Source organism: Acomys minous (genome assembly GCF_964271855.1).
Source record: "Acomys minous genome assembly, chromosome: 11".
In the NCBI taxonomy this organism is placed as follows: Eukaryota; Metazoa; Chordata; class Mammalia; order Rodentia; family Muridae; genus Acomys; species Acomys minous.
In genome coordinates, this window is record NC_140492.1 from 96,104,451 (window position 1) to 96,129,742 (window position 25,292).

Consider the following 25,292-nt stretch of genomic DNA (forward strand, 5'->3'; position numbering starts at 1 on the left):
GTAACATTCTGTGAAAAAACGAGGACTGTATTTTTTCGAGACAGGGTTTCTCTGTGTAGCCTTGGCTGTTCTGGACTTGCTTTGTAGACCAGACTGGCCTCGAACTCACAGCGATCCACTGAGCCCAGCCTGAGGGCTGTATTTTCTAAGATGATATAATCCTCATGGGCATGTTGTGCTATTGAACGTGTGTAGTGGTGCACATGAAGGGCAGAGAACCTTGGACATTATTACCTGGGCGCCATTCACTTTATTTTTAAGACAGAGTGTCTTATTAGCCTGAACCTGATGAGGTAGGCTAGGCTAGCCAGAAAGACCCAGGGACCACGTGTCTCCACCTCTCCGGCACTCAGATTACAAGCATGTGCCACCACATGCGCCTTTTTCTGGGAATCACTCTTGTCTTTACTGTACTTTACTGATCTCTTAAAAGTACTTTAAAAAAAAAAAAGTACTTTACTGATAGCTATTTTCTCAGCCCGATCACCTAAAAACAAAAACAAAAAAAAAACTATGTATGTTTTATAGGCATAAAATCGCTGCAAGGATTATTTCCTAGAGAGAGGTAACCTGAGGCTAAAGGTCAGTAAATTGTACCAAATAAATTCTGTATGCAGAAGAAGTATTGTTTACAGTGTCCAGTGTAGCTCCAGGAAGACCTAAATGTGGTGAGGGAATGAAGCCATGACACACAGACAGAAAAGCTGAGCATCAGGTGGACTCGGCTTTGCGGTGCAGAAGCCTCCCACGCAGTAGCTGTTTGCTGGGAGGCGGGTTACTGCATACAGGTGGAATTGTTACAGATACACTTCATCCATGGTGCCATCTACTTTTCAGTTGTTTTGTGTGTGTATGTATATGTGTGGGTGTGTGTGTGTATATGTGTGTGTGTGTGCACATGCCACAGAGCGCATGTGGAACTCAGAGGACAGTCTGTGGGGGCTGGTTCTCTCCTACCCTCATGTGGGACACAGACACTGCACCCAGGTCCTCAGCCTTAGGGTCAAGTGCTTTCACTTACTCAGCCATCTCATCAGAGCCCTCTGATCTTTTTTTTTTTTTTTTTCAAAATAAAAAAGCAATACTGAGCTGGGTGCACCATGAATGTTTGTAATCCCAGCACTTGGGGAGGCAGAAGCAGGAGGATCTCTGGGAGTTCAAGGCCAGCCTGGCCTACAAATAGAGTCCAGGACAGTCAGGGCTATACAGAGAGACCTTGTCTTGGGGTGGGGGTGTGGTGGGAAAACAATAGTGATGGTGCCTCTTTAATTTTCCATTTTATTTTAAGAAATCACCTACATTTTAGTGATTAAATTTAAAAGATGTGTACTCATTGATAAGATTTATTATCAGTTGAATTTGAAGACAATTTTCGGATTCAATTCTTAATAAATTATATTTATATCTGAGATTATTTAAGCTTTCTCATGGAGAAAAAGAAATCGAGGCAGCAGCTAATGCTGCAACACAGTTTTCTTCTGCTGATCCTTGGGCATTCCTATTATGTGGACTGAGGGCTACTGACAAGGGAGGCTGGACTGTGGCCAGGCTTTTTCTTTTTTTTCTTTGAAACAGAGTCTTACTGCGCAGCCCTGACTGGCCTAGAACTCATTATGTAGACAGCTGCTGCCTCCTAAGATGTGGGATAGAGGGGGTACTGCGGTGGTGCTGGTACCCAGGCTGTAAGTTAAGAGTTATGATCTTTGACCCATTGCTCAATCCACTTTGAGATTTGGTTGATATTATCCTCTAGCTCTTCTGGTTCATTACTGGGCAGCTGATGCACAATTTCTTCTTTGTAAGATGCTATGGCTTCTTCATAAAGAACTTGAAAAATCTCACACTGAATATTGTCTTGTAGTTTCTTCTCATTATAACCCCTAGAAGGCAAAGAGAGGTTAAGTGACCATAATGGCATTAATTTAGCTTTGGGAACATTCTAGAAACTGAACACTTTTTTGAATATATCAAAAACTAGGGCTGGGTGTGGTGGCACACGCCTTTAATTCCAGAACCTGGGAGGCAGAGACAAGCAGATCTCTGTCAAAGTGAGTCCTGGACAGCCAGGGCTACCCAGAGAAACCCTGTCTCAAAAAGCCAAAATAGCCAAGTGTGGTGGTGCACGCCTTTAATCCCAGCACTCGGGAGGCAGAGGCAGGTGGATCGCTGTGAGTTCCAGGCCAGCCTGGTCTACAAAGTGAGTCTAGGACAGCCAAGGCTACACAGAGAAACCCTGTCTCTTAAAACAAAAAACAAAAAACAAACAAAAAAACCCAAAACAAAAACTACATAAAAATACTTCTCACACTCTCTTTACCCAGAGGAACAGAAACAACAACATCTGTATGGAAGACTTTTTTTTTGTTTTTTAAAAATATTTATTTATTATGTATATAGTGTTTTGTACCAGAAGAGGACACCAGATCTCATTATAGATGGCTGTGAGCCACCATGTGGTTGCTGGGAATTGAACTCAAGACCCTTGGAAGAGCAGGTAGTGCTCTTAACCTCTAAGCCATCTCCCCAGCCCTTTTGGTTTCTTTTGTTTGTTTGTTTTGTTTTGGAGACAGGGTTTTTCTGTGAGGCCTTGGCTGTCCTGGACTCATTCTGTAGACCAGGCTGGCCTCGAACTCACAGCGATCCACCTGCCTCTGCCTCCCGAGTGCTGGGATTAAAGGCGTGCGCCACTACACCTGGCTCACTTGCACACCTTACATCTATTTTTCTTTGTTCAAACGCTCATAATGGCTTTTCACTAAAGAACAAAGAAAGTTTAGATCTAGCTTAGCTGAACTTGACTTACATTTGCCAACTGTCATCTGTGCAAGGACTCTACAAGCATCCTAACTAGTGGTTAACTGGGACTGGCCACAGTGAGAATCACAAATTCTAACCCTAGATTTGGGGAAATTCTGGAGCTTTTGTTTCTGATACTATTCTCTAACTCCCTCTAGAGTTTCCATCTGCCTACAGGCTGGATCAAAAGACATCGAAAAAGTTTCCCCCCAAATTCTTTTTTTCTGTTAAATATGATGTTCTACTTTAATGATTGTGAAATGCTGAATTATCTTGTAAGTTTTCTTTTTTTCTTTTTCCTAGACAGGGTTTCTCTGTGTAGCCCTGGCTGTCCTGGAACTTGCTCTGTGGACCAGGCTGGCCTTAAACTCAGAGATCTGCCTGCCTCTGCCTCCCGAATGCTAGGCTCAAAGGAGTGCACCATCAGTGCATATCTTGTTAATTTTCATAAGCTTCCCCATTGTTAGTATAGGGACAATTTGAATGGATAGTGTTTAAACAAAGAATATTACTGTTTGGCTCTTTTTCTAGGAAAGGCTAGTATAGAGGATAAAGCACAATTATGTGGGGGTTTATATCTGGTACATTTTATTAAATCAAATTTCAGGAAAAGCTGGACAGTAGTGGTGCACGCCTTTAATCCCAGCACTCGGGAGGCAGAGGCAGATGGATCTCTGAGTTCAAGGCCAATCTAGTCTACAGAGTGAGTCCAGGATAGCCAGGGCTACACAGAGAAACACCGTCTGTGGGGTGGGGGTGAGGGGTTCAGTTGAGATATTTCATTACTCAGAAAGTACTCACTTGCGCCTTAAAAATGTCTTTGGTTCAGTATAACTATATCACAGATTACTTTACAGAGAAGAAATAAAGCAGATATTTTTCAAACAGAAAGTCTTCTCATGGCAGTATCAGCCCACCTCGTGAATGCAAATAAAATTTATTTAAGAACAGAAACGAATAGGTTTTTTTTTCCTTACCTTGTTTCAAGTCGTTTGTACAATATACTATTATCTGTTCTCAACACAAAAACTATGTGAAACCAGCGCTCAGGAAAGAAATCACAACCATGGTAATCGACAATAACGCCGCCTTCTCTCATCTGCGTCTCTAACTCATCAATAACCTGTGATGAACACACAAACAAATAAAACATGAACGTTCCTAAGGGAACAGAAATGAATTTCCCACGAGGTTCAACCAATGCACGTCAGTCCAGTCATACTTACTCTGTCTTCATCTAAAATGGGACAATCGTACTCTTCGTCATAGCCGTCATACAACTGCCCTACAAGAGAGTCACATTAGCCTGTTAATATTTCCTAAGTCGCTTTCACTGGTTTTTAATTCTAGAGTTGAGGAAACCTCGATGATTCTTTCAGATGCAAGGAAGGGCACCGATACACAGTCAGCAGACAGAAAGAGTGACACCAAAACCAGAACCTTATGTAGAAGGAAGCCTGGTGGCAACACATCTGAAACTTAGTTTGCTTTGTGCTTTTGAGTCAGGGTCTCACCATGGAGCCCAACTGGCCTAGAACTAGGAATGCCCTGATCTCAACCTCTGGAGAGCTAGGATTACAGCATGTGCCACCATGCCTAGCTCATGTGAAACTTTTGACATATTTTTTAAAAAAAGATTTTATTTTTTAAGTGTGTGTGTGTGTGTGTGTCTGTGTACTTGAGTGCAGATTCCTGAAGAGACCAGAGAAAGCACTGAACCCCTGAAACTGGTGTTATGGGCTGCTGGCTGTAAGGTACAAGGTAGGTGCTAGGAACTTAACTCTGGTCCTCTGCAAGAACAGAATGCGCTCTTAACTGCTAAGTCATTTCTCTACCCCCAAACACAATTTTTTTTTTTGAGACAGGGTTTCTCTGTGTAGCCCTGACTGTCCCAGAACTTGCTCTGTAGACCAGGCTAGCCTCCAATTTGAAGATTTGCCTGCCTCTGCCTACAGAGTGCCAGATTACAGGTATGATCTACCATTACCTGGCACAAATATGATTTATTTTAAATAAAAGATTTATGCTCTCCCCCTTTAAGACAAGGTCTCACTATATATCTCTGGTTGATCTTGACCTCAAGAGATCTACCCGTCTGTCCTCTCAAATGTTAGGATTAAAGGCCTGAGCCACCAGGTCTGGCTAAAAGATTTACTTTATGTGTATGTCTGTGTGTAGTTATGTGTGTTGAGTGTGGTGCATGCAGAGGCCAGAGCCATTGGATCTCCCTGGAACTGGAGTCATAGGAAACTGTAAGCCCCCAACATGTGTGCAGGAGCTGAGCTTCTCTGTAAGAGCAGTGTGCATTTTCAACATCTAGTCATCTCTCCAGCCTCTCTCTAAAATATCTAAATATAAAGATAACTTTAAAGGGAGGGATAGCCAATATCAGAGTTTATGAGGCTAATAGTGGAAGAAAATAACATCACTGACTACATGGCGAGACCTTGTCTCAAACAAACAAAAAAAATGAACCAAGATTGGGCTCCAGATTAAGGTCAAGAATATGAATTTACTCCAAGTAATCTCAGGTTCTTTCTTTCGGAAGTAAATCCCACCTCCTGATCTCACACTTTCATAAGGATGGGGGTGATGAGTCAGTATCTTTAGTTTTCAGAATCTCCAAAAACCATTCCTCTCGAAGGCTAGATGTTCTTGGACCTGGGGCTGTAGCTCAGTGCTACAGGCCCTGCCTGGCACTCACAAGGCCCCGAGTTCAACCTCACGTGTAGTCAGATGAATTTAGATATTTTAAAAGGCAGAGGCTTGAGAGATAGCTTCACCAGTTAAAGCACTGGCTGCTCTTGCAGAGGACGTGGGGTTAGTTCCCAGAGCTCACATGGACCTGCACATCTGTCTGTAACTCCAGGTCCCAAGGGGGCTGACACCCTTTTCTACTTGCACATAAAGCCCTAGGTTTGACTGCCAGCAGTAAGTACATCAGGCATGGGACCACATGCCTATAATGCAAGCACTCAGGATAATCAGAGATCAAAGTACAAAGCAAGATATAGGCCAGTTGAGACCGTCTTAAAACAACCAAAGCGACAGGCAAAATTACAGAGAAGACAAATTAGGGCTGTCAGGAATAGAGCTCAGTGGTAGAACGCCTGCCCAACGTGTGCTACCACTGAAGTAGGAAGAGAAAAGGTAGGGATTAAGTTTCACGTTAGAACTTTCCACAACTCCCAGCTAGTTTCAGAAGAAGTTTTCTTTTAGGAGGTAAGACAGTCTCACCCTCACTACAAGCTAGATTAATCATGCTTCAGCCACTGCAAGCACATGATATACACTTAATTTCTTACCTATTTCCTCTTATATTTTGTCACAGGTTGAAATTAATTGGAGGGTGAAATTACTTTCCTGCACCTGGTATGACTAAACAGACACATCAGCCTAGGCCACTAAACTGCCTTGGTGTGGAAGACCTGATAAACAGCAACGCTGCTTCCATTGCCAACTGTGAACCAACTCATAAATTACCAAATGCTGTCAGGGCATCGTTAAATCACGTGAAACATGGCATAGAAAGCATCAACCGCGGCAGCAAGAGGATGCGGTGATTAGGAACTACTTAATCCCTGTTCAATATTGCAGCGGTTCCCTTTCTCATTGCTGTGACTGTTAGGTCTCAATCCCCGGACAAATGGCTAACGGAAGAACCTGGAGACCCAGCTCCATTTGGTATGTTCAACAGGCACCTGAGTTCACCATTTGTCCTGGGTTTGAGACCTAACTGACAAAACGCCTGACAATAGGAGAAAAGGTTTGACTCAGGGATTTCAGATGTCAGCCCTTGTGGCAGGGACGGTATGACCAAGCTGCTTCAGTCCAGGGTGGCGTGAGCTTGCAGCTGCCACCACTTCACATGGTGACAAACCAGGAAGTAGAGGGGAAGCCATAACCGCCAAGGATAGCCCCAGCACCTCTGCCAGCCAGGCCTACCTCCTAAAAGTTTCACAAACTCCCAGTGTCACCACGTGGGACGTTATCCTCTGGGGCTGGTTAAGAGCATGCGCTGCTCCTGCAGAAGACCTGAGTGGATTCCAACATCCACGTGGGGCAGCTTACAACTGCCTCAAACTCCAACATCAGGAGATCCAATACCTCTGGCCTCTGTGGGCCCCTGCACTCCCATGTACAGACACAGACACACACAGGTAATTAAAAATCATAACTATTACAATTTTTAACCTAAAACAGCCGAGTAGGGTGATGTACACCTTCAATTCCAGTACTCAGGAGGCAGAGACAGTTGGCTGTGAGTCTGAGACCAGCTTGGTCTATAAAGCAAGTTCTAGGCCAGCCAGGGCTACATAGTGAGATCCCCGTCTCAAACAAACTCACAGATATGTGAGCCTATGGAGGACATTGCAGATTCAAGCTAGAACAAAGGGAATCTGAGAGGAATTGTGCTCAAAGTTGTGCAGGAGTTAACTATGCTTTGCATTATCTGTAAGCACACAGAGATGTACACGGCATGTTGTGTCACAGTTCCCTCTCACTGGTATTTTCCTTCCTTGTTTTTCGGAGACAGGGTTTCTCTGTGTAACAGCCCGGCCTGTCCTGGTACTTGCTTTGTAGACCAGGCTGGTCTCGGAACTCATAGAAATCTACCTGCCTTGGCCTCCCCGGTGCTGGGATTGAAGGAGTACGCCACCATGCCATAGCTAGAATAAAAACATCACTAGTCAATTTCTTCTTCTATCCTGACATACTTTTTCATCTAGTTCATGTTTGTAATGCACGGAGGGACTGGACTCTTCATTCTCATTTTAAGAGTGGACAGTTTAGAATTCAGGCCGTTCTCCTGGGTCACTCAAGTGTCTTGCCTATTAACCAAATTAATCACATTAATTAATCGCCAAACACTACTCCATCCTATGTGGTATAGAAGCAACACTGTTTTATATTGTTTGTAATCTTTTTTTTTTTTTGGAGGCATCTGCCTCTGCCTCTAGAGTGAGACATGCACTACCACACCCAGCTGTTTTTTTTGTTGTTGTTGTTTTTACCTGATTTTTCTGCTATGACACAAAGCAGACAACCACTCAGAACTGGCAGGGTCAGACAACAATGTATTCCCCTCTCCCTGACCCCAGACAGGGTTTGTCTGTGTAGCCCTGGCTGTCCTGGAACTCAAGGTGATCTACACCACTGCCCTGCTGACAGAGCTTATTTTTCTAGAATAAGGGGCCTGTAACTTTGGGGCTCATAACAAAGACAAGTTTGATAAGCAGAAATCATATCTTCCTACTGACTTCATCTCTATCCAAGGCCCTCTCCTGGCCTCCATGGGTACCAGGCATGCAGATAAACATATTAAAAAAAATTATATGTTGACTAAAATGGATATATGTAGCATACTTAACCCTTAGATTTAGAATCCTTACTGTGATGTTTGTTTTAAAGATTTAATGTGTATGTATGTTTTGCCTCCGTGTATGTCTATGAACCACATGCATCCCTGGTGTCCAGAGGCCAGGTGGTGATGGAGCCCTCGGAGCTGCAGTCTTACTTGTGAGCTGTGTGTGAGCGCTGAGGATCAAATCTGTGTCCCCAGGAAAACCAGCCAGTGCTCCTAACATCTGAGCATCTCCCTAGCCTCCTGGGATGCAGAAATTAGGTTTTACATTTTCTTACATGTGTACGTTATGTGTAGGAGAATATGTAGGGATCAAAGCACTTTTGTCTTCACACTTGTGTGATTTTACCTGCTGAGCCATCTCATTGGCCTCCAAAATGAAGGATGTTTTTTTTTCGTTTTTTTTTTTTTTTTTTTTTTTTTTGAGACAGGGTCTCTCTGTGTAGCCTTGGCTGCCCTGGACTCGCTTTGTAGAACAGGCTGGCCTTGAACTCATAGCGATCTGCCTGCCTCTGCCTTACGAGTGCTGGGATTAAAGGCGTGCGCCACCACACCCGGCCTTGGTTTGTTTTTTTCAAGACAGGGTTTCTCTGTGCAGATCAGGATATCCTTGAACTCACACATCCACCTGCCTCTGCCTCTGCGTGCTGGGATTAAAGGTGTGCCCCCCTACCACCCAGCTGATGAAGGGTATTTCCAATCATGCCAACATATTTTAATGAAACAGTGCAGTGCAAACTTTCAAATACTCATCTCAAAGACACTTTTACCAAACACCATGTCCTCATGACTAAAGGGATAGTAAGGACGCCGGTGAACAGAATATAAAGACAAAATAATACAGTCCCTTCCCTCAAAACAATTTGTACCCGGAGGTGACAAGAAAGTCTGAAAATTGGCTTGTGTTGCCAGGGGAAGAACTGGATGGGTACTGAGCATATCCTCAAGATGTTAGGGGAGGCTTGGAAGTGGTGTGTGTATCCGTGTGCGTGCTGCATGCATGGGAATGCACTGGCGTCTTTGCAGAGATCAGGATACTGGGTGCCTTCCTTTACCGCTATTAGCCCTCTGCCTCAAGACAGGGCTTCTCACTAAATGAAGCTCACTGTTTAGAGCAGGTTGGCTGGCCAGCAAGCTCTCAGGACCTCCTGTCTACAGCCACCAACAGAGAGGTTACAGGCACAAGCACCAACACCCTGCTTTTTACCTGGTGCCTGCAGAGTGAAGTTCTTTCCTACTGAGCTGTCTCCCCGGCTCCTAGAGAGGACATCTAGAGATTTGAAGCAGTAGAAGGGGTTGAGAGAGCTGTGGACACTATTTTAACCAAAGAGAGCAAGAAAAACAGAGGAGACCAGGGCAGGAGGAGGGAGGGTGAGTCTCTGAGAACAATTAGAAAATAGCTGTAAGGGCTTAAGCAAGCTGGCATTGAATCAAAAAGGCCATCAAGACTGTTCAGAGTTCAGGTTAAAAAAGGGGACTAAAGTATAGTAAACATGAAATAAGGTGATTCACTTCTTGTTTTAAAAGATCATTTTGTTTTTTGGGTAGACAGTGAGTGAACTGGAGCAGCCAAATCTGGAAGCACAGGGATCTTTTATCAAGGCGACTTCAGAGTTCTTGGTAATCAGTGACAACAGCCTGTACTGAGAGCTGTGACAGTGGAGATGGACTTTAACGTTCACTTCAAATTTCAAAATAAGGGGCTAACAATCAGGATGTAATGTGATGAATCTTATTAAGAAAATTTCAAAAGAAAATGTATACAGTTTAGGACATTAAGAAGCTATATTCTGGGCCGGGCGTGGTGGCGCACGCCTTTAATCCCAGCACTCGGGAGGCAGAGATAGGCGGATCGCTGTGAGTTCGAGGCCAGCCTGGACTACAAAGCGAGTCTAGGACAGCCAAGACTACACAGAGAAACCCTGTCTCGAAAAAACCAAAAAAAAAAAAAAAAAAAAAAAAGAAGCTATATTCTGTATGTTCATACGAATGATCTTGATAAGGCAAAGGTCAAAAAGCTTCATCTGATTAAGTTAGGTGAAAGATCAGAACATCAATTTCCTAAGCTAAGTTTTATGAAGAAACTGTAGGTAAAATGCACAAAATTGCAGGACATGGTGGCGCACACCTTTAACGCCAGCACTCGGGAGGCAGAGGCAGGTGGATCACTGTGAGTTCGAGGCTAGCCTGGTCCACATAGAGACCCTGTCTCAAAAAAACAAAACAAAACGATACACAAAATTCCCTGTGTGGGGGAGAAGTATACTGTAGGTACACTAAATAGGAAAGTAAGGGAGAGAACGGCTAAAGTAGAGGGGAAGGGCGGGCTAGGAAGGCGCGGACTCCCTCCTGCCCCAAAGGCCGCACCACCGTTGATTCAATCTTGCCATTCTCTCTGCATTCTCATCCTTTTGTAACACCCCAGGGAGGCAGGGGGGAGAGGTACTGGAGACTGAGGGAATTTCTCACTATACCGTGAGTATGACCCCCAGCACTAAACAAACCAGATGTGGGGTTGCACACTTATGAGCCACCATGTGGTTATTGGGGATTGAACTCAGGACCTTTGGAAGAACAGACGGTGTTCTTAACCTCTGAGCCATCTCTCTAGCCAGGGTTGCACACTTATAACTGCACTAAGGAAGTACAGGCAGAAGCATCAGCACTTCAGGGCTATCTCTGGCTATGTACTGAGTTCCAGGCAGCCTAAGCTACACGAGACCTTGCTCCCAACAAAATAGGCCAGAGAAATGGCTCAGCAAGTCAAGGTCTTTGCTACATCACCATCTTAGTTTGATGCTGAGGGCTCACATGATGGAAAGTGAGAACTGACCTCTGCAAGTTGTCCTCTGACCTCCATGTATGCCATGGCAAGCTTATACCAATTCATGTATACAAAATAGTTAAGTAACGTTAAAAAAATTTCTATGCACAGTCATAATGGCGAAGATGAGAAAGGAGTAATTCTTAGATTTCCCTCCCCCCCAGAGAAACTACCAGAATTTAGAGACCAAGCAGAACTGTGCAGAGAGAGTATATGTAGATGTGTGGGAAGTTAGAATCGGGTGGTAATACAATCAAGAATGATTTCAGAGCATGCTCCTTAAATGTAACTTAGAGATGTGTGCTTAGGAAGTTAGACAGTAATGCAGGTGTCTAGAAACTAAGCTTCCAAAGTACAGATCAGAGACATTAGCACGAGGGTGATTAGTCCCGAGTGAAAGGCAGTACAGGAGGAGGGAAAGGGTCATAAGATGGCTGCCACAGACTCACAGAGGAATCACCTTAGTTTCAGTCAATACTTGAGGTTCTGCAGGGTTATTCCTTAGCTCAGGTAAATACATAGCATGGGCTTGCCAGCTCCAAGCTAAGAGACAAACCAAGATTCTGACTACTGGGCAAGCAGCTCTGTGGTCGGGTATGCTTAGCATGTATTTAAGGACCTGCTTCTATTTGAAATGAATTAAATACCCTGCTGTACTCTGCTGTGTCTATGTGTCCCCTGGAGTTAGCCTTCATCAGGCTAAAGACTCCTAGACCAAGGACAGGAAGATGAAAGATGCTAATAGCACTTTAATTCTCATATACAATTGTATATGAGAAGGAACAAGCGCATAGTAATCTGAGACAGGAAAAACAGGATAAAATAAGCATTCTTACACACCCAAGCTACTGAACGGTTCAGTAAGAATCACTTGAGCTAGAACAGGGATTTTAACTTTTAAAAGTGAGACTGGGGTGGAGAGGAGGATCAACGGCTGAGACTACTGGCCACTCTCACAGGAGGTGGGTTCAATTCTCAGCACCCGCCTGGTATCTTACAACCATCTGTGACTCCAGCCCTAGAGGATCTGAAGCTTTTCTCTGGTCTCCATGGGCACCAGGTGAATACACACACACACACACACACACACTGCATTCACATACCGGCAGAAAACCCCATATACATTAAAAAATTGGGGAGGGGCTGGAGTGATGGCTCAGAGGTTAAGAACATTGACTGCTCTTCCAGAGGTCCTGAGTTCAATTCCCAGCAAGGACATGGTGGCTCACAACCATCTATAATATGATCTGATGCCCTCTTCTGGCCTGCAGGTATACATGCAGACACAGTCCATTGTATACATAATAATAAATAAATCTTAAAAATAAAATAAAATAAAATAAAAACCCAAAGCAAACCAACCCCCCTCCTATACACAAAACAAACTAAAACAAAAAACCAACAAAAAGGAACTGAGAAATTAGGCCACCGAGGAAGATAAATGAAATATCGTCTAATTATATGAAGAAATCTTGTCCAAATAGGTGTGACAGTTATATAAATCAGAGAAAATGCCCCAAGAGTATTTTCTTAATACACACAAGAGACTCTAAAATAAATATCTGGCTGGTGTGCTGATGCACCTTTAATCCTAGCACTCAGGAGACAGAAGTAGGAGGATCTCTCAGAGTTCAAGGCTGGCCTGGCTAGTATGATGAATTTGAGGAAAGCCAGTAAGTACTACATAGAGACCTTGCCTCAAAACAGATAAACTTCTGAAGACATTAGAGGTAGGCAGTATAGGAGATGTAATAACAAAGGCTGTTACAGTTTCAAGCTGAGGGGGAAACTGTTTTTGAACATAATTGCCAAAGTACCAAGCATCAAATTGATAAATGACAATTTTATTTTTTATGCATAAAGGTTGATGAAAAAAACCATTACTAGCTCTATTAAAACTGAACATTTCAACCAAAAAGCATAGTAAGCATACTTACTAAATACCATTTTCTAAAATACAGCTTTAAAACATCTAACATGCTTGTTCAATTTAGTACAGTGGATTCAAGACCAAGTGTACACATTACATGCATCACGGCTAGATTACAAATTATCATAGTCATCATCGTCGTCGTCGTCATCATCATCATCATCTTCACGCTTTCTTTTCAGTGCATTTGCTGACTCACTGGCTGTACTTTGTGATACCATGTTAGTAGTAATAAGAATGTTTTTGGACCCAATCAATGATGGATTAATGAGAACATTCTGAACTGCTGATGTTGCAGGAATTGCAGCCTTTACCGCAGGGGGCTGAGAGGCGGGCATCTGCACTGTAAACCTCTGCCCTGTGAGGGACACTGGAGTGCCTACTTTAGTGGAAACAGACATGGTCTGTGGAGTTGGTGTGCCTAGTGTGGGAGTACTTGGTCTGCTAGAAACTGAACCAACACTTAACCGTGGAACTGTTATCCTCCCTGCAGGAGGAGGTGCCTTCTTTTGTAAAGACTTAAGCCTATAGTTTGGAGCAGTTAAGCAATATCTATCAGGTGGCAATCTAGGACCTGAATAAGGCTTGATCAACGGCAAGGGAGTTTGATTTCTTTGTCTTGCAATATCTAACAAAAAATCTCTCGGGGGAGGAGAAGTGAAAGACTGGTCAGCTCGGCACTGAATTGCCAATCGCACGTCATCTGCATCAACAGTAGCTTTCTTAGCGTGGCTTGAATAAATCTTAGCATCATCTAGAATTGTGGTCACATATCGGAAGGCAAACTCCAACATCTGATTTATAACTCTTGGCTCATATTCTGTAATCCCCATATCCTTCAGGATTTGTGCCATCATCTGCGCATCTTTCGGCATGCTCTTGGGAGAAGCCATCTTGCCAGACTCCATGATATCCGGTGATCAGACTTTAGGTCATTTAAAAAAAATATGGAAATTAGATCAAACCGAAATAGTTACTTTAGTAGCAACGGTTAGGAATTTAAAATTTTCAAATGTGTTTAAAAAAAAATCTAAAACTATATTTAAAATGCAAAGCATCAATCTTTTTATACTTTAATTAAGCATACTTAAACTTCCCTTTGTTTAAATATAGAGTTCCTTCTCTGATTGCAGAATATAAAAAGGATGACACAAATAAGTTAAGGAACAAGATTAGGGGAAAACAGGGTAAAAATAAGTAAAACCACCACTTTCGACTATATGCAGTGAGCCTGGGCATGCAACTGTCAAAGTTAAAGTGATTTTTAAAACTAACATTAATATCTTACTGCTTGAGTTCACAATAATCTGTCCTTCTTGAGTGATTAATATATTGTCTCCTAAATATGTTTAAAAATCACCCAAACCTTTGTGTCTGCTGAATCCACAGCATTTTCCCTCTTCTTCATATCCAGATCTTATCTATCCAGTCTCCCCACAGAATTGTCCCAATTATTACTGTTCACAACAATGCTAGTTATTTTGGGTTAGGGAAGGAAAAATGTCCAAAATAACTATGTAATAATACTAGACATGTGATGCTTTCTATTTTTTGGGTCCCTGGCAGAATTCAAATTGCTTACTACCAGAGTCTTTCTGCTTTCGGGACCCTCTAGGAACACTTAGCAGCACTAACATTCTACTACGTGACATAAAAACAGAAATCAACATCAAAGTGTCCCTTACCTTCTCGAGCTAAATCACCCACATTAACGTACTTCAATCCTGATCTTGATGCAAGTTCTTTGCCCAGTGTGGTTTTCCCAACCCCTGGTGTACCTGTAAGAGAAGCCACAGAAAAATACTGCTCAAATACTACTTACTAGATGTCTGCCATCCTCTTTATGGTTCTTAACTAGTATAAATTTTTCTTTCTTTCTTTTTTTGTTTGTTTTTTGAGACAGGGTTTCTCTGTGTAGCCTTGGCTGTCCTAGACTCACTCTGTAGACCAGACTGACCTCGAACTCACAACAATCCGCCTGCCTCTGCCTCCCAAGTGCTGGGATTAAAGGAGTGCCCAACCACACCCAGCTATAAAATTTTCTTAATTAGCAATCATATGCTGGGTGTGGTGGCACACGCCTGTAATCCCAGCACTTGGGAGGCAGAGGCCAGCCTGATCAACAAAGCGAGTCCAGGACAGGCAGGGCTACACAGAGAAACCCTGTCAACAAAACCAAACCAAACAAAAAAAGCAATCACATATAAATATATACCACAATCTAACAAAAATTCCCCAGAAAGCCTGGCATTGTGGTATATGCATTTAATCCTGGTGCAGAGGCAGGTGAATTTCTGTGAGTTCTAGACTTCCCTGGTCTACATAGTTTCAGGACACCCAGGGATACATAGAGACCTTGTCTCAAAACAAAACTGAACCAAAAATTTTCCAGAAATATTGGTTGTCAGCCTTTGTATCCTAATCTCCAGTGGTAGAACTCGAGCAATTTTTAAAATGCCAATTCTTCCTGCCAAGACCATGAAATTTCCGAGCATAAAGTTAGGCTCCTGGGGGTTTGAGAGATGGCTCAGTGGTCAAGAGCACTGGCTGCTGCTCTTCAGGAGGACCAGGGTTCAATTCCCAGCACCCACATGGCAGCTCACACCTGCCTGTGACTCCAATTCCAGGGGATCGTATACCCTCACACAGGCTTACATGCAGGCAAAACACCAATGCATATTAAAAAATAAAAATAAAAATAGGTGCCTCAAACTACATCATTCAATGGAAAAGATTTAAGTGGTGTGAGATAGCTCATTATTACTACTTACCCCTAACTCTAATTTCTTACTTACCTTTCTACGTGTCTGTGTATATCTAAGGGATATAATGTACTAGTTGGTATGTATTTAAAATATGTGTGCACAGCTGGGCATGGTTGCACAAGCCTGTTATCTCCGCACTTGGGAGACAGAGGCAGGAGGATCTCTGTTAGTTCGAGGCCAGCCTAGTGTAACAAAGCGAGTCCAGGGCAACCAAGGCTACACAGAGAAACTCTGTCTTGAAAAGCAAAACAAAGACAAAAAACAAAAACTATGTATGCATATACATATATACATTATATAATACCCAACATAGATACCATTTTGCATAAATGAAAACTATATGCTGTCTGTTTTCCTTTGTTAATACAACTATAGGACAATCAAATGCATTAATTCCAGCTATTCAAGCTTAATGATTATTGAAATCAATTTGAACATTATAAGTAGCCCTGGTAAATCACATGTTTATACTCAGGAAAATAATATTTTCATTATAATACACCAATCGAACCTCTGATTCAACATGTGTGAACTCTGTATTCACCATGCTCACTCTACGGGAATCTACAGATCCTGTCGCTCCAGCTTTGTCATTTTTAGACAAGGCGCTGTGCATTCCAGGCTGGCCTTCAACTTCTCATCCTCAATTCAGGCAGTTCTGGGGATCCAACCCAGGGCCTGATGCCTACCAGTCAGGACTGAGCAACATCGCCAGGTCTCACTCTGTAGCTTAAGTGTCTTAATGGCCAAGGCACTGGATGACCATGCAAATCAGATACTGTAAGACGGTCCTCCTATGGAATCTTAAAAGGCTGAAGCCTCAGAACTAAAACAGACAACAACCTTATGACTCATTAACTGACTAGCATCTATAGTCATTCCATTTTTGGACGACTGGCCTATGATGCTGTCAAACGCTACAACTCAATACCTCCGGTTACAGCCCCGGAGAGCCCCGCCCACGATCAGCTCCAGATCTTAACGATTTAAGGCGCAGACGGCCACAGACACTGAACCAACAACAAAGCCCGTGACCCGAACTGGACCAAGTTAACAGTCACATCTCTACACAAGCATCCAAAACGATTTCCCGAAACCTTTTGGGAAGTGTTTCTCAGAAGCAAAGGGGAGGAAAAAAAAAAAAAAAAGAGACGACCACGAAGGCCCAAGGATTGGGGGCACCCAGCATTACCCACATCTCCTAACGCCTAAGAAACCGCCTCGATTTAAACATCCCAAGCCCAACCCGGATCCCGACAAAGGATCAGCAGCCCGTTTTTCAGGCAAAAATCAAATCAAATAAAAATAAAAAAATACCAGATTCACAAAGCCCAGGTTCACCGGCGGGGCAGCGGGGCAGGACCCGGGTCGCCGCTGGCGCGTCTGGCCAACCGACTCACCGCCCCCGCCCCCACCCCAACGGTCGCGAGCGCCGGGTCCTGACGCGACAGCAACACGCCACGCCGCGCGACCAGAGGCGCCCGGAGGCCGAACACCCAGCGCCTCTCCCCCCAACCCACAAGCCCCCGGGACCTCACAGCACTCGGTACCCCCTCGGCCCGGCCCCGCCGCGCGCCCTAACCGGTGAGCAGGATGTTCGGAAGCTTCATAGTCCTCCTTCGCACACGCGCCCGACGCGCCGTCCAGGGAGGAGCCGGAAACGGCGGGCGGCCGTGTGCGCCCGCGGCTAGGTCCCCCGAAGGCCCTGCGCGGTGCTCGCGACGCACTTAGGCCCTCTTGGCACACACCAAGGGCTCCCCGGGTTTGGGTGGGAACGACTCCACGGAATGGTGGGAACCGGGGCGGACGCTCTGGCCTGCGTTTCGGATCAGGCAGTACGCTGGGCGCCTATATCACGTGCCTTGCTGCCGGCCCCGCCCCTTCCGGGCGTCGCGGAAAGCGCCGGCAGGCAGGAAGGTCCCCCAGGAGGCGGGTCTTCCTAGTGGAAGCCTGCGGCTGAGTTTGGGAGGGCTGGACCGCTACCTTTCCTTAGGGAGAACAGCCCGGGGCTCCTTCTCGTCTTTCCGCCCACGAGGGGACGCAGCTCTCTGAAAGTAAGGAAGCCGCGATTGCGGCTGCGCCTGTGTTTCTTAATGTCCTAGAGGCGTGAGGTCGGCTTCGTCTGCACGCCTACCTGGGCTGTCCTCCCGGCCCGCCCTCACCTTACGGATTAGCGTAGGATGCAGGTGAGGAGCCCTGGCCTGGGGCCGTGATGTGAGGCGTCAGCTGTGCTCGCTCTTGGTGGCAGGAATAACTAGGACCAGTGTGCGAGCTTTGCGTCCCTGTCTCCTGTGCAGGGGGTGAGGCGGATCGCCTAGGGAGAGTCTAGAAGGTCTCGCTTCTTATTTCCAGCGAATTTCACGAGCTTGGTATCATCGGAGACCGCTTGTCTGTTTATGCAGGAGGTGATAGTCAGTCTTGTTTAAAAAGAGTCCTGACCACAACAGTATTGAGCGTCTTTGACAAGTATAATTTCTTTTTAAAAGAATATTTCATTTTAATTCATGTGCGTTGGTGTGTGTGGGGATGTTAGATCTTGGAATTACAGACAGTTGTGAGCTGTCGTGTGGGTGCTGGGAATTGAACCCGCGTCCTTGGGAAGAGCAGGCAGTGGTCCAGCCCCAAGTATAATTTAAGTCGATTTTTTTTGTGTGCCCTTTTGAAACTCATGCTCTGATCCTAAATTATATTAGGGAAAAGGATCAGTTTTTATTAGGTGGGAAAGTTTTTAGTGTGTGCGCTTGTGTGTACCTACCACTCTAAAATACACCGGCGCACCTTCCAATATATAGGTTTATTCAGAGTGAGTACTGAGTCTGACTGCATTGTATTTTTTCTTTTCCCTTAAATTGTAAATCCACTGTACTTTGTACGGTGATGTGAAATAAGAATTTCAGCATAGGCCAGGTATGGTGACGCACGCCTTTAATCCCAGCACTTGGGACGCAGAGGCAGGCGATTCCTGTGAGTTCCAGGCCAGCCTGGTCTACAAAGTGAGTCCAGAATAGCCAAGGCTACACAGAGAAACCCTGTCTTGAAAAACCAAAAAAAAAAAAAAAAAAAGGAAAAAAAAAGCAAGATCGTCTAATAAAATTGTAATCAATTAAACTAAATTTTACTTTAGGATTTTAATATGATGACTATTTTATTTCGTTAGTTCTTGTGCCCCGATGACATAGTTGATTATGTATTTAAATACAGATTACTATAATTCTGTATTTCCAGTTTTCCCAATTTGAGGTGTTTTTTTTTCTCCCCCCCCCCCCAGGTGAATTGTACTTCAGCTTACTGCAAATTGTATCTACTGATGGGAACTATTAAAGGTTATAATGTCAGAAACGTTCCTTAGACCAAAGGTGTCTTCCACAAAGGTATGGTGTGCATCAAATGGCTGTCTAGTAATGCCTAAAGAGAAGGAAAAGCGTTTGTGATTGTTCTGGAAAAAGTTTATGTTTGTTTTCAGTGCCTTACCCTTATCCAAGCAGTGATGGTCCAATATGCATTGTAATTAGTGAACTAAAGTTTGGTAATAAACTGCAAAATAACTATAACCTTAATTCTTTTTTTTTTTTTTAAAGACAGGGTTTCTCTGTGTGGCTGTCCTGGACTTGCATTGTAGACCAGGTTGGCCTCAACCTCACAGAAATCCACCTCCCTCTGCCTCCCAGTGCTGGGATTAAAGGCATAAGTCACCATGCCTGCCACTACTCTGGTTTTTTGAGACATGGTTTCTCTTGTAGCCTTGACTGGCCTGGACTCACAGCATCCACCTGCCTCTGCATCCCAGAATGCTGGGATTAAAGGCCTGTGCCACCATGCCCGGATGCATTGTATCAAGACTTTTAAAACAAAATTCTGGGTAGCAAAATGGCTTAATGGTTAAAGGTTCTTGTTACCAAGCATGATGACCTGAGTTTGATCTTCAGAATTGACATGGTAGAAGAGAACTGACTTACATAGATTGTTTTCTGACCTGACCTGCACACTGTTAACACACACACACAAATAGATAAATAATTTAAAAAGTAAGGTTGATGACATACATGGTTCAGTGGACAAAGGTGCTTGCTGCCAAACCTAACAGCCTTAGTCCAGTCTCAAGAACACACATTGGTAGAGAAGAGAACCAACTCCTACAACTTGTCTTCTGTCTCTACATGTATGTAGTGTTACATGCAAGTGCACACAGATGCACAATCAATAAGCTATTATGAAATGTAATAAACTCTTTGGGGCTACACAGTGAGACCATTTCAAAAAGATAAAAATTCTATCTTTATCTGGGTGTGTTGGAACATACGTGTAGTTGCAGCGTCTGGGAGTGGAAGCAGGAGGATCAGGAATTCAAGGCTAACCAAGGAGACACGACACCCTGTTTCTAAAAAGAAAAGACTATAGTTAATAAAAAGAATTAAATTTATGTTTTTGTTTCATGGCATTCATCGTTACTATGACTAAATAAAGTTCTGCAAATTATATCTTTGTTCTAATTCACAGAAAAAATATTATTTGAAGAACTGATTTGTTGCCAGCACTTGAGAGGTAGAGACAGAAAGTTCTCAAGTTTAACGCTAGCATAGATTACAGCAAAACTGTCTCAAAAAAGGAAGTAAAAAGAAGTGCTGAATGTGGTAGCAACATCACTATAATTCTAGGATTTGGGAGTCTGAGGCAGGAGCAGCTGCAGTCTAAGACTAACCCTGGCTACATAGTACAGTCTAGGTCAGCCTGAGCAGGACCCTGTTTCAAAAAACATAGATAGATAATTTTTAGAACTTATAAGTGTTGTGATCATATTTTTAAGATAGTTCAGTGGCATAGGAAATACATGGAAATTGTAGAAATTATAAGTTTCGTTTCTTTTCAGGTAGCAGACTGGGTAGCTCCATCCTTTGACGATCTCACAGCGACTACTGCCATCACTGCTATCACTGCTTCATCTTTAGCTTTGAATAATTCCAGTCACAGACGAGGAAATCTGCCCTCTACATTAGAAAGTAACAGAGTGCCCACTAGAAGAAAAGGAAAACTGTGCTTAGAACAGACTTATGGTCTAGAAACCTCAAAAGAACATCTGTCAGATGAAGAGCCGTGGGTGGATAAATACCAACCAGAAACTCAGGTATGCATTGAGTACCATACAGACATGTCTGTAATTTTAGGGTGGATGAGCATGGATAACAAAGAAAGATGGTTTCAGAGTTTTATTTAGAGTCGTTTTAGCCCCAGCACTTGAGAGACAGAGGCAGGTGGATCTCTGTGAGTTCGAGGCCAGCTTGGACTACAGAGTGAGTTCCAGGACAGCCAGAGCTGTTACACAGAGAAACCCTGTCTCGGAAAACCAAAAAAAGAAAAATAAAAAAGAATCATTTTAGCTTGGTGTGGTGGCCCTTGCTTTTAATCCCATTACTCAGGAGACTAGCAGACCTAGTGAGTTCAAGGCCAGCCTCATCTACATAGCAACAGGAAAGCCAGGGCCATAGAGAGAGACCCAGCCACTAAGTAAGTAAGTAAAATGAAGTAGAGAGGGAAAACAATATTTTGTAATTAAAAAAAAAAAAGATGTTTAAATGATGTGCTACTACCGAGTTATTCTGTAGTTGTACCATTTTTTCTCTGTCTTTAATTTAACCCCAGATTAGAATTTATAAATATAGTACCCTTCTCTGTTTCCTCCCCCAGAATATGTTGTTGGAGTTTTTGTTTTGTTTTGTTTTGTTGGTTTTTCGAGACAAGGTCTTGAAAAACGAAAGAAAGAAAGAAAGAAAGAAAGAAAGAGAAAAACCTTAATAAATAAGCATAAAAATAAATAATTTAAGTATACTGGAAAGGCTCTATTATAACATAGCACTTTACTGTTTTGCAATTTTTTTGTTTTGTTTTGTTTTTTGTCTTTTTTTTTTAAGACAGGATCTCTCTGTGTAGCCTTGGCTGTCCTGGACTTGCTCTGTAGTCCAGGCTGGCCTCAAACTCACAGCAATCCACCTGCCTCTGCCTCCCAAGGGCTGGGATTAAAGGTGTGTACCATTATACCCGGCCTGCAATTATTTTTTAATTTATTCTTTTTTTTTTTTAAATCTGTGAGTGTTTTTCGTGCATGTATATGTGCACACTGCTTGTGTACTGGCGCCCACAGAGGTGGTGAGTGTCAGATCCCTGGAACTGGAGTTAAAGATGGCTGTGCGTCACCATGGAGGTGCTGTCTCCTCAGCCCCTGTTTTGCAACATTTTGTTCATTAAAATGTTTATATTAAAAGGTGTTGACAGGCTTAAAATGTTTTGAAAGGTTTTTAACGTCACGTTTTTAATCTTAGCATGAACTTGCTGTACATAAAAAGAAAATTGAAGAGGTTGAAACCTGGTTAAAAGCTCACGTCTTAGAAGCGAAGCCAAAGCAGGTACGTAAGAAATGTATTTAAAATATTTAGCATTCAAATACTTTTTTTGTTTGTCTATTTTTGTTTGTTTTGTTTTGTTTTTCAAGACAGGGTTTCTCTGTGTTGTCTTGGTTGGCCTGGCCTCACTTTGTGGACGAGGGTGGCCTCATACTCACAGATCCACCTGTCTTTGTACCCAGAGTGCCGGGATAACAGGTGTGTGCCACTATGCCAGGCTCTCAAAGTGCATTTAAATTATTTAGCATCATATGCTCTCTGACTTATAAGATGTTAATCTTTTTTTCTTTTCTCGTTTATTTTGAGACAAAGTCTCACTGTCCTATACTGGGTGGCCTCAGACTAACAGAGGTCTGCCTGCCTCTGTCCAGGAATTGCTGGGATTAAAGCTATGCCTACTTCAGACTCCAGGCCTCCCTATAACCTAGAGTGATCCTGAATTTATGATGATCCTCCTGCCTCATCCAGGTTCTGGAATTATAAACATAAGCCACCATGCCTGGCAAAAAGCTAATCTTTTATGATCACTTTGTTTATATTGCTTCATATTACCTTTAACAACGTTTCCTGATTTGATATTTCTAACCTTTCTAAAAGCCTCCTAGGGGGGCCGGGAGATGGTTCAGAGGGAGGAGGCACTTGGACAACCCGAGTTCAATCCTTAGGTGTACCTCATGGTATAAGGACAGAGTCAAATTCTACAAGTTGTCCTTTGACGTCATCATGTGCTAATTCATGGTTCCCACACTGAGTAAATGAGTGTTTCTGTTTTTAAAAACTCCCAAGATCTGAAGTTTTCCCTTTTATTTGTCCATTTTTTTCCCTTATGCCCCAACAGCCTAAGACATATAGTAAGCCAGTTGGGGTGCTAGTGTTTTTAGCACATCTCATTGTTTCACAGTAAAGCAAACAGGCAATTTACATAGCAGTGGTTTAAAAAAACAAAACAAAACACCTAACTTTATCCTGAAACAGCCCTCATAATGTTAACCTGATGTTTTCACTTCCTCATTCCACAGTTATTCTTAGCCTTTCCTTCAAAGATATTTTCTCTTCCTCTTTATCTGCCTTTTGAAAGCTTGAGAATATTTAAACATACTAGAAAATAGAAGCATTCATATCTTCACAATATACTCCTCCTTTTTCTCTTAAGTTCTTTATATAAAATTAAAACTAGCAGGCAGTGGTGGTGCACACCTTTAATTCCAGCACTTGGGAGGCAGAGGCAGGTGAATCTCCGAGTTCAAGGGCAGCCTGGTCTACAGAGTAGTCCCAGGACAGGGCTATACACAGAAAAACCCTGTCTTGAAAAACTAAAAAACAATACATAAATAAAATTAAATTAAAACTGACTCAGTTCTTGAAACAGAGTGGGGAGGATCTCTGTGAGTTCAAGGCCAGCATGGTCTACAGATCGAGTTCCAGAACATTCAAGGTTACACAGAGAAACACTGTCTCAGAAAGCCAAAAAGAAGAGCAAAGTATTGATATATGCTATAACATGTATTTTTTAAAAAAAAGGCTGGGTGCAGTGGAGCAGCACTTCTGTAATCCCAGCACTTGGGAGGCAGAGGCAGATGTATCTCTGTGAGTTCAAGGCCAGCCTGGTCTACAAATTGAGTCCAGAACAGCCAAGACTACACAGAGAAACCCTGTCTCAAAAACAAAACAAAACAAACAAACAAACAAACAAAAACCAAAAAACTTCAGCCTGGTGTGTTGTGGGACTAAGGGCATGTGCCACCAGCCCAGCTCCGTTGGTGCACTCTTCATACTCCGTATTATGGTTTAGACTTATATAACTATTACTGTTATTATTCTATTACATAGGTGAAATTGGTCATGTGTATACATTTATAAGCTTTGAAGGAATTTATTTTTATGATAGTGTTGGCTATTGAGCCAAAGGCCTTGTGCATACGTGTTTGATTAAACTTTCAGTTGGGCATGGCGGTGCAGGCCTTTAATCCCAGCACTCAGAAAGCAGAAGCAGGCAGATCGCTGTGAGTTTGAGGCCAGCCTGGTTTACAGAGGAGTTCAGGCCAACCAAGGCTACACAGAGAAACCCTATCTCAAAAAACTAAAAAAATAAAAATACAGGAGTATATTTCTGTAAGCCTCCTGTCAGAATATTTTGTCAGCCCGTCATTCTTCTTCGTTTTGGAGTTTAGTATGAGGCAGGGAGGGGAGCCAAGGAATCGTACAGTCTAACCCGGTGTTCTGTCTCCCAGTCAGCTTCACACCAGCCCAGCCCGTGAGTGCCAGGCTCTAACCCAGCTCCTCATGCTTGGGTAGCAAACACTTTTCTGATCGTGCCCTAGCTCCAGCGCCTGCAGCTGAATTTTATGAATTGAAATAACTTCAAAGAATTCTGCTTCAAGCCGGGCGTGGTGGCGTACGCCTTTAATCCCAGCACTGGGGAGGCAGAGGCAGGCGGATCACTATGAGTTCGAGGCCAGCCTGGTCTACAAAGTGAGTCCAGGACAGCCAAAGCTAACACAGAGAGACCCTGTCTCGAAAAACCAAAAAAAAAAAAAAAAAAAGAATTCTGCTTCAAATCCTGTACCTTTTGTTTAACTAATGTTTAATTGTTTTAATTTAGTTATTAAGTTGTCTTTGAAAATATACAATACAGTATAAAGGTAATTTCAGATGAAAACAATCCTCTCGATTCTTATGAAGTTTAGTTTTGAAATTTATTTATATTAGGTAATTAATAGACCTTTGTAGAAATAGTAAGTACTAAGAAAAATTTATGAAAATTGTGTAGCACAGGGGGCTGGTGAGATGGCTCAGAGGTTAAGAGCACCTCCTGCTCTTCCAGAGGTCCTGAGTTCAATTCCCAGCAACCACATGGTGGCTCACAACCATCTATAATGTGATCTGATGCCTTCTTCTGGCCTGCAGGTGAACATGCAGGCAGAGCGCTGTATACATAATAATAAATACATCTTTTTAAAAAAATTATGAACATTTTAGTAATTATTTCTAATTAGTGTTTCTATTTCGTTTTAGGGTGGGTCTATTTTATTGATAACAGGCCCTCCAGGATGTGGAAAGACAACTACTATAAAAGTACTATCAAAGGAACATGGGATTCAAGTACAAGAGTGGGTTAATCCCATTTTACCAGACTTCCAAAAAGATGATTACAAGGAGTTACTTAATTTAGGTAAGGTTTGCTTCGAAGATGCTGGAGCTTGCAAGGAAAGCTTTA

General features: G+C 43.0%; 3 protein-coding genes across 7 annotated transcripts in view; 1 reads left to right on the forward strand and 2 right to left on the reverse strand.

Moving 5' to 3' along the window:
* Window positions 1-227: 227 nt before the first annotated feature.
* Window positions 228-17,398, reverse strand: AK6 (adenylate kinase 6). Its single transcript, XM_084801368.1, has 5 exons — window positions 17,263-17,398; window positions 14,601-14,693; window positions 4,023-4,081; window positions 3,774-3,919; window positions 228-1,880 (listed from the first exon to the last, which is right to left on the reverse strand). Exons 1-5 carry the CDS (start codon window positions 17,288-17,290, stop codon window positions 1,688-1,690), a joined length of 519 nt encoding a protein of 172 aa, XP_084657494.1. The 5' UTR covers window positions 17,291-17,398; the 3' UTR covers window positions 228-1,687.
* TAF9 (TATA-box binding protein associated factor 9) lies at window positions 12,814-17,290 on the reverse strand. The gene is made up of 3 exons (XM_084801367.1): window positions 17,263-17,290; window positions 14,601-14,693; window positions 12,814-13,840 (listed from the first exon to the last, which is right to left on the reverse strand). Exon 3 carries the CDS (start codon window positions 13,821-13,823, stop codon window positions 13,029-13,031), a length of 795 nt encoding a protein of 264 aa, XP_084657493.1. The 5' UTR covers window positions 13,824-13,840; window positions 14,601-14,693; window positions 17,263-17,290; the 3' UTR covers window positions 12,814-13,028.
* RAD17 (RAD17 checkpoint clamp loader component) overlaps window positions 17,193-25,292 on the forward strand; it is a 28,415-nt gene continuing 20,315 nt past the window's right edge. The window contains exons 1-5 of one of the 5 annotated variants that reach the window (XM_084801348.1): window positions 17,193-17,264; window positions 18,949-19,051; window positions 20,548-20,802; window positions 21,995-22,078; window positions 25,091-25,247. In XM_084801348.1, coding sequence (XP_084657474.1) covers window positions 19,010-19,051; window positions 20,548-20,802; window positions 21,995-22,078; window positions 25,091-25,247 — 538 coding nt within the window. In that variant the 5' untranslated portion in view covers window positions 17,193-17,264; window positions 18,949-19,009. The other 4 variants (XM_084801346.1, XM_084801345.1, XM_084801349.1 and 1 more) reach the window with 4 other exon arrangements.

What these genes read in the sequence shown, in the direction of transcription:
- TAF9 (XM_084801367.1), bottom strand. Translation starts at nt 13,823, where the DNA reads ATGGAGTCTGGCAAGATGGCTTCTCCCAAGAGCATGCCGAAAGATGCG.
- AK6 (XM_084801368.1), bottom strand. Translation starts at nt 17,290, where the DNA reads ATGAAGCTTCCGAACATCCTGCTCACCG. An exon ending in TCCGAACATCCTGCTCACCG is followed by an intron (nt 14,694 to 17,262) that starts GTTAGGGCGCGC and finishes CTTCTCTTACAG; the next exon opens with GTACACCAGGGGTTGGGAAA. An exon ending in GGGTGATTTAGCTCGAGAAG is followed by an intron (nt 4,082 to 14,600) that starts GTAAGGGACACT and finishes ACTCTCTTGTAG; the next exon opens with GGCAGTTGTATGACGGCTAT.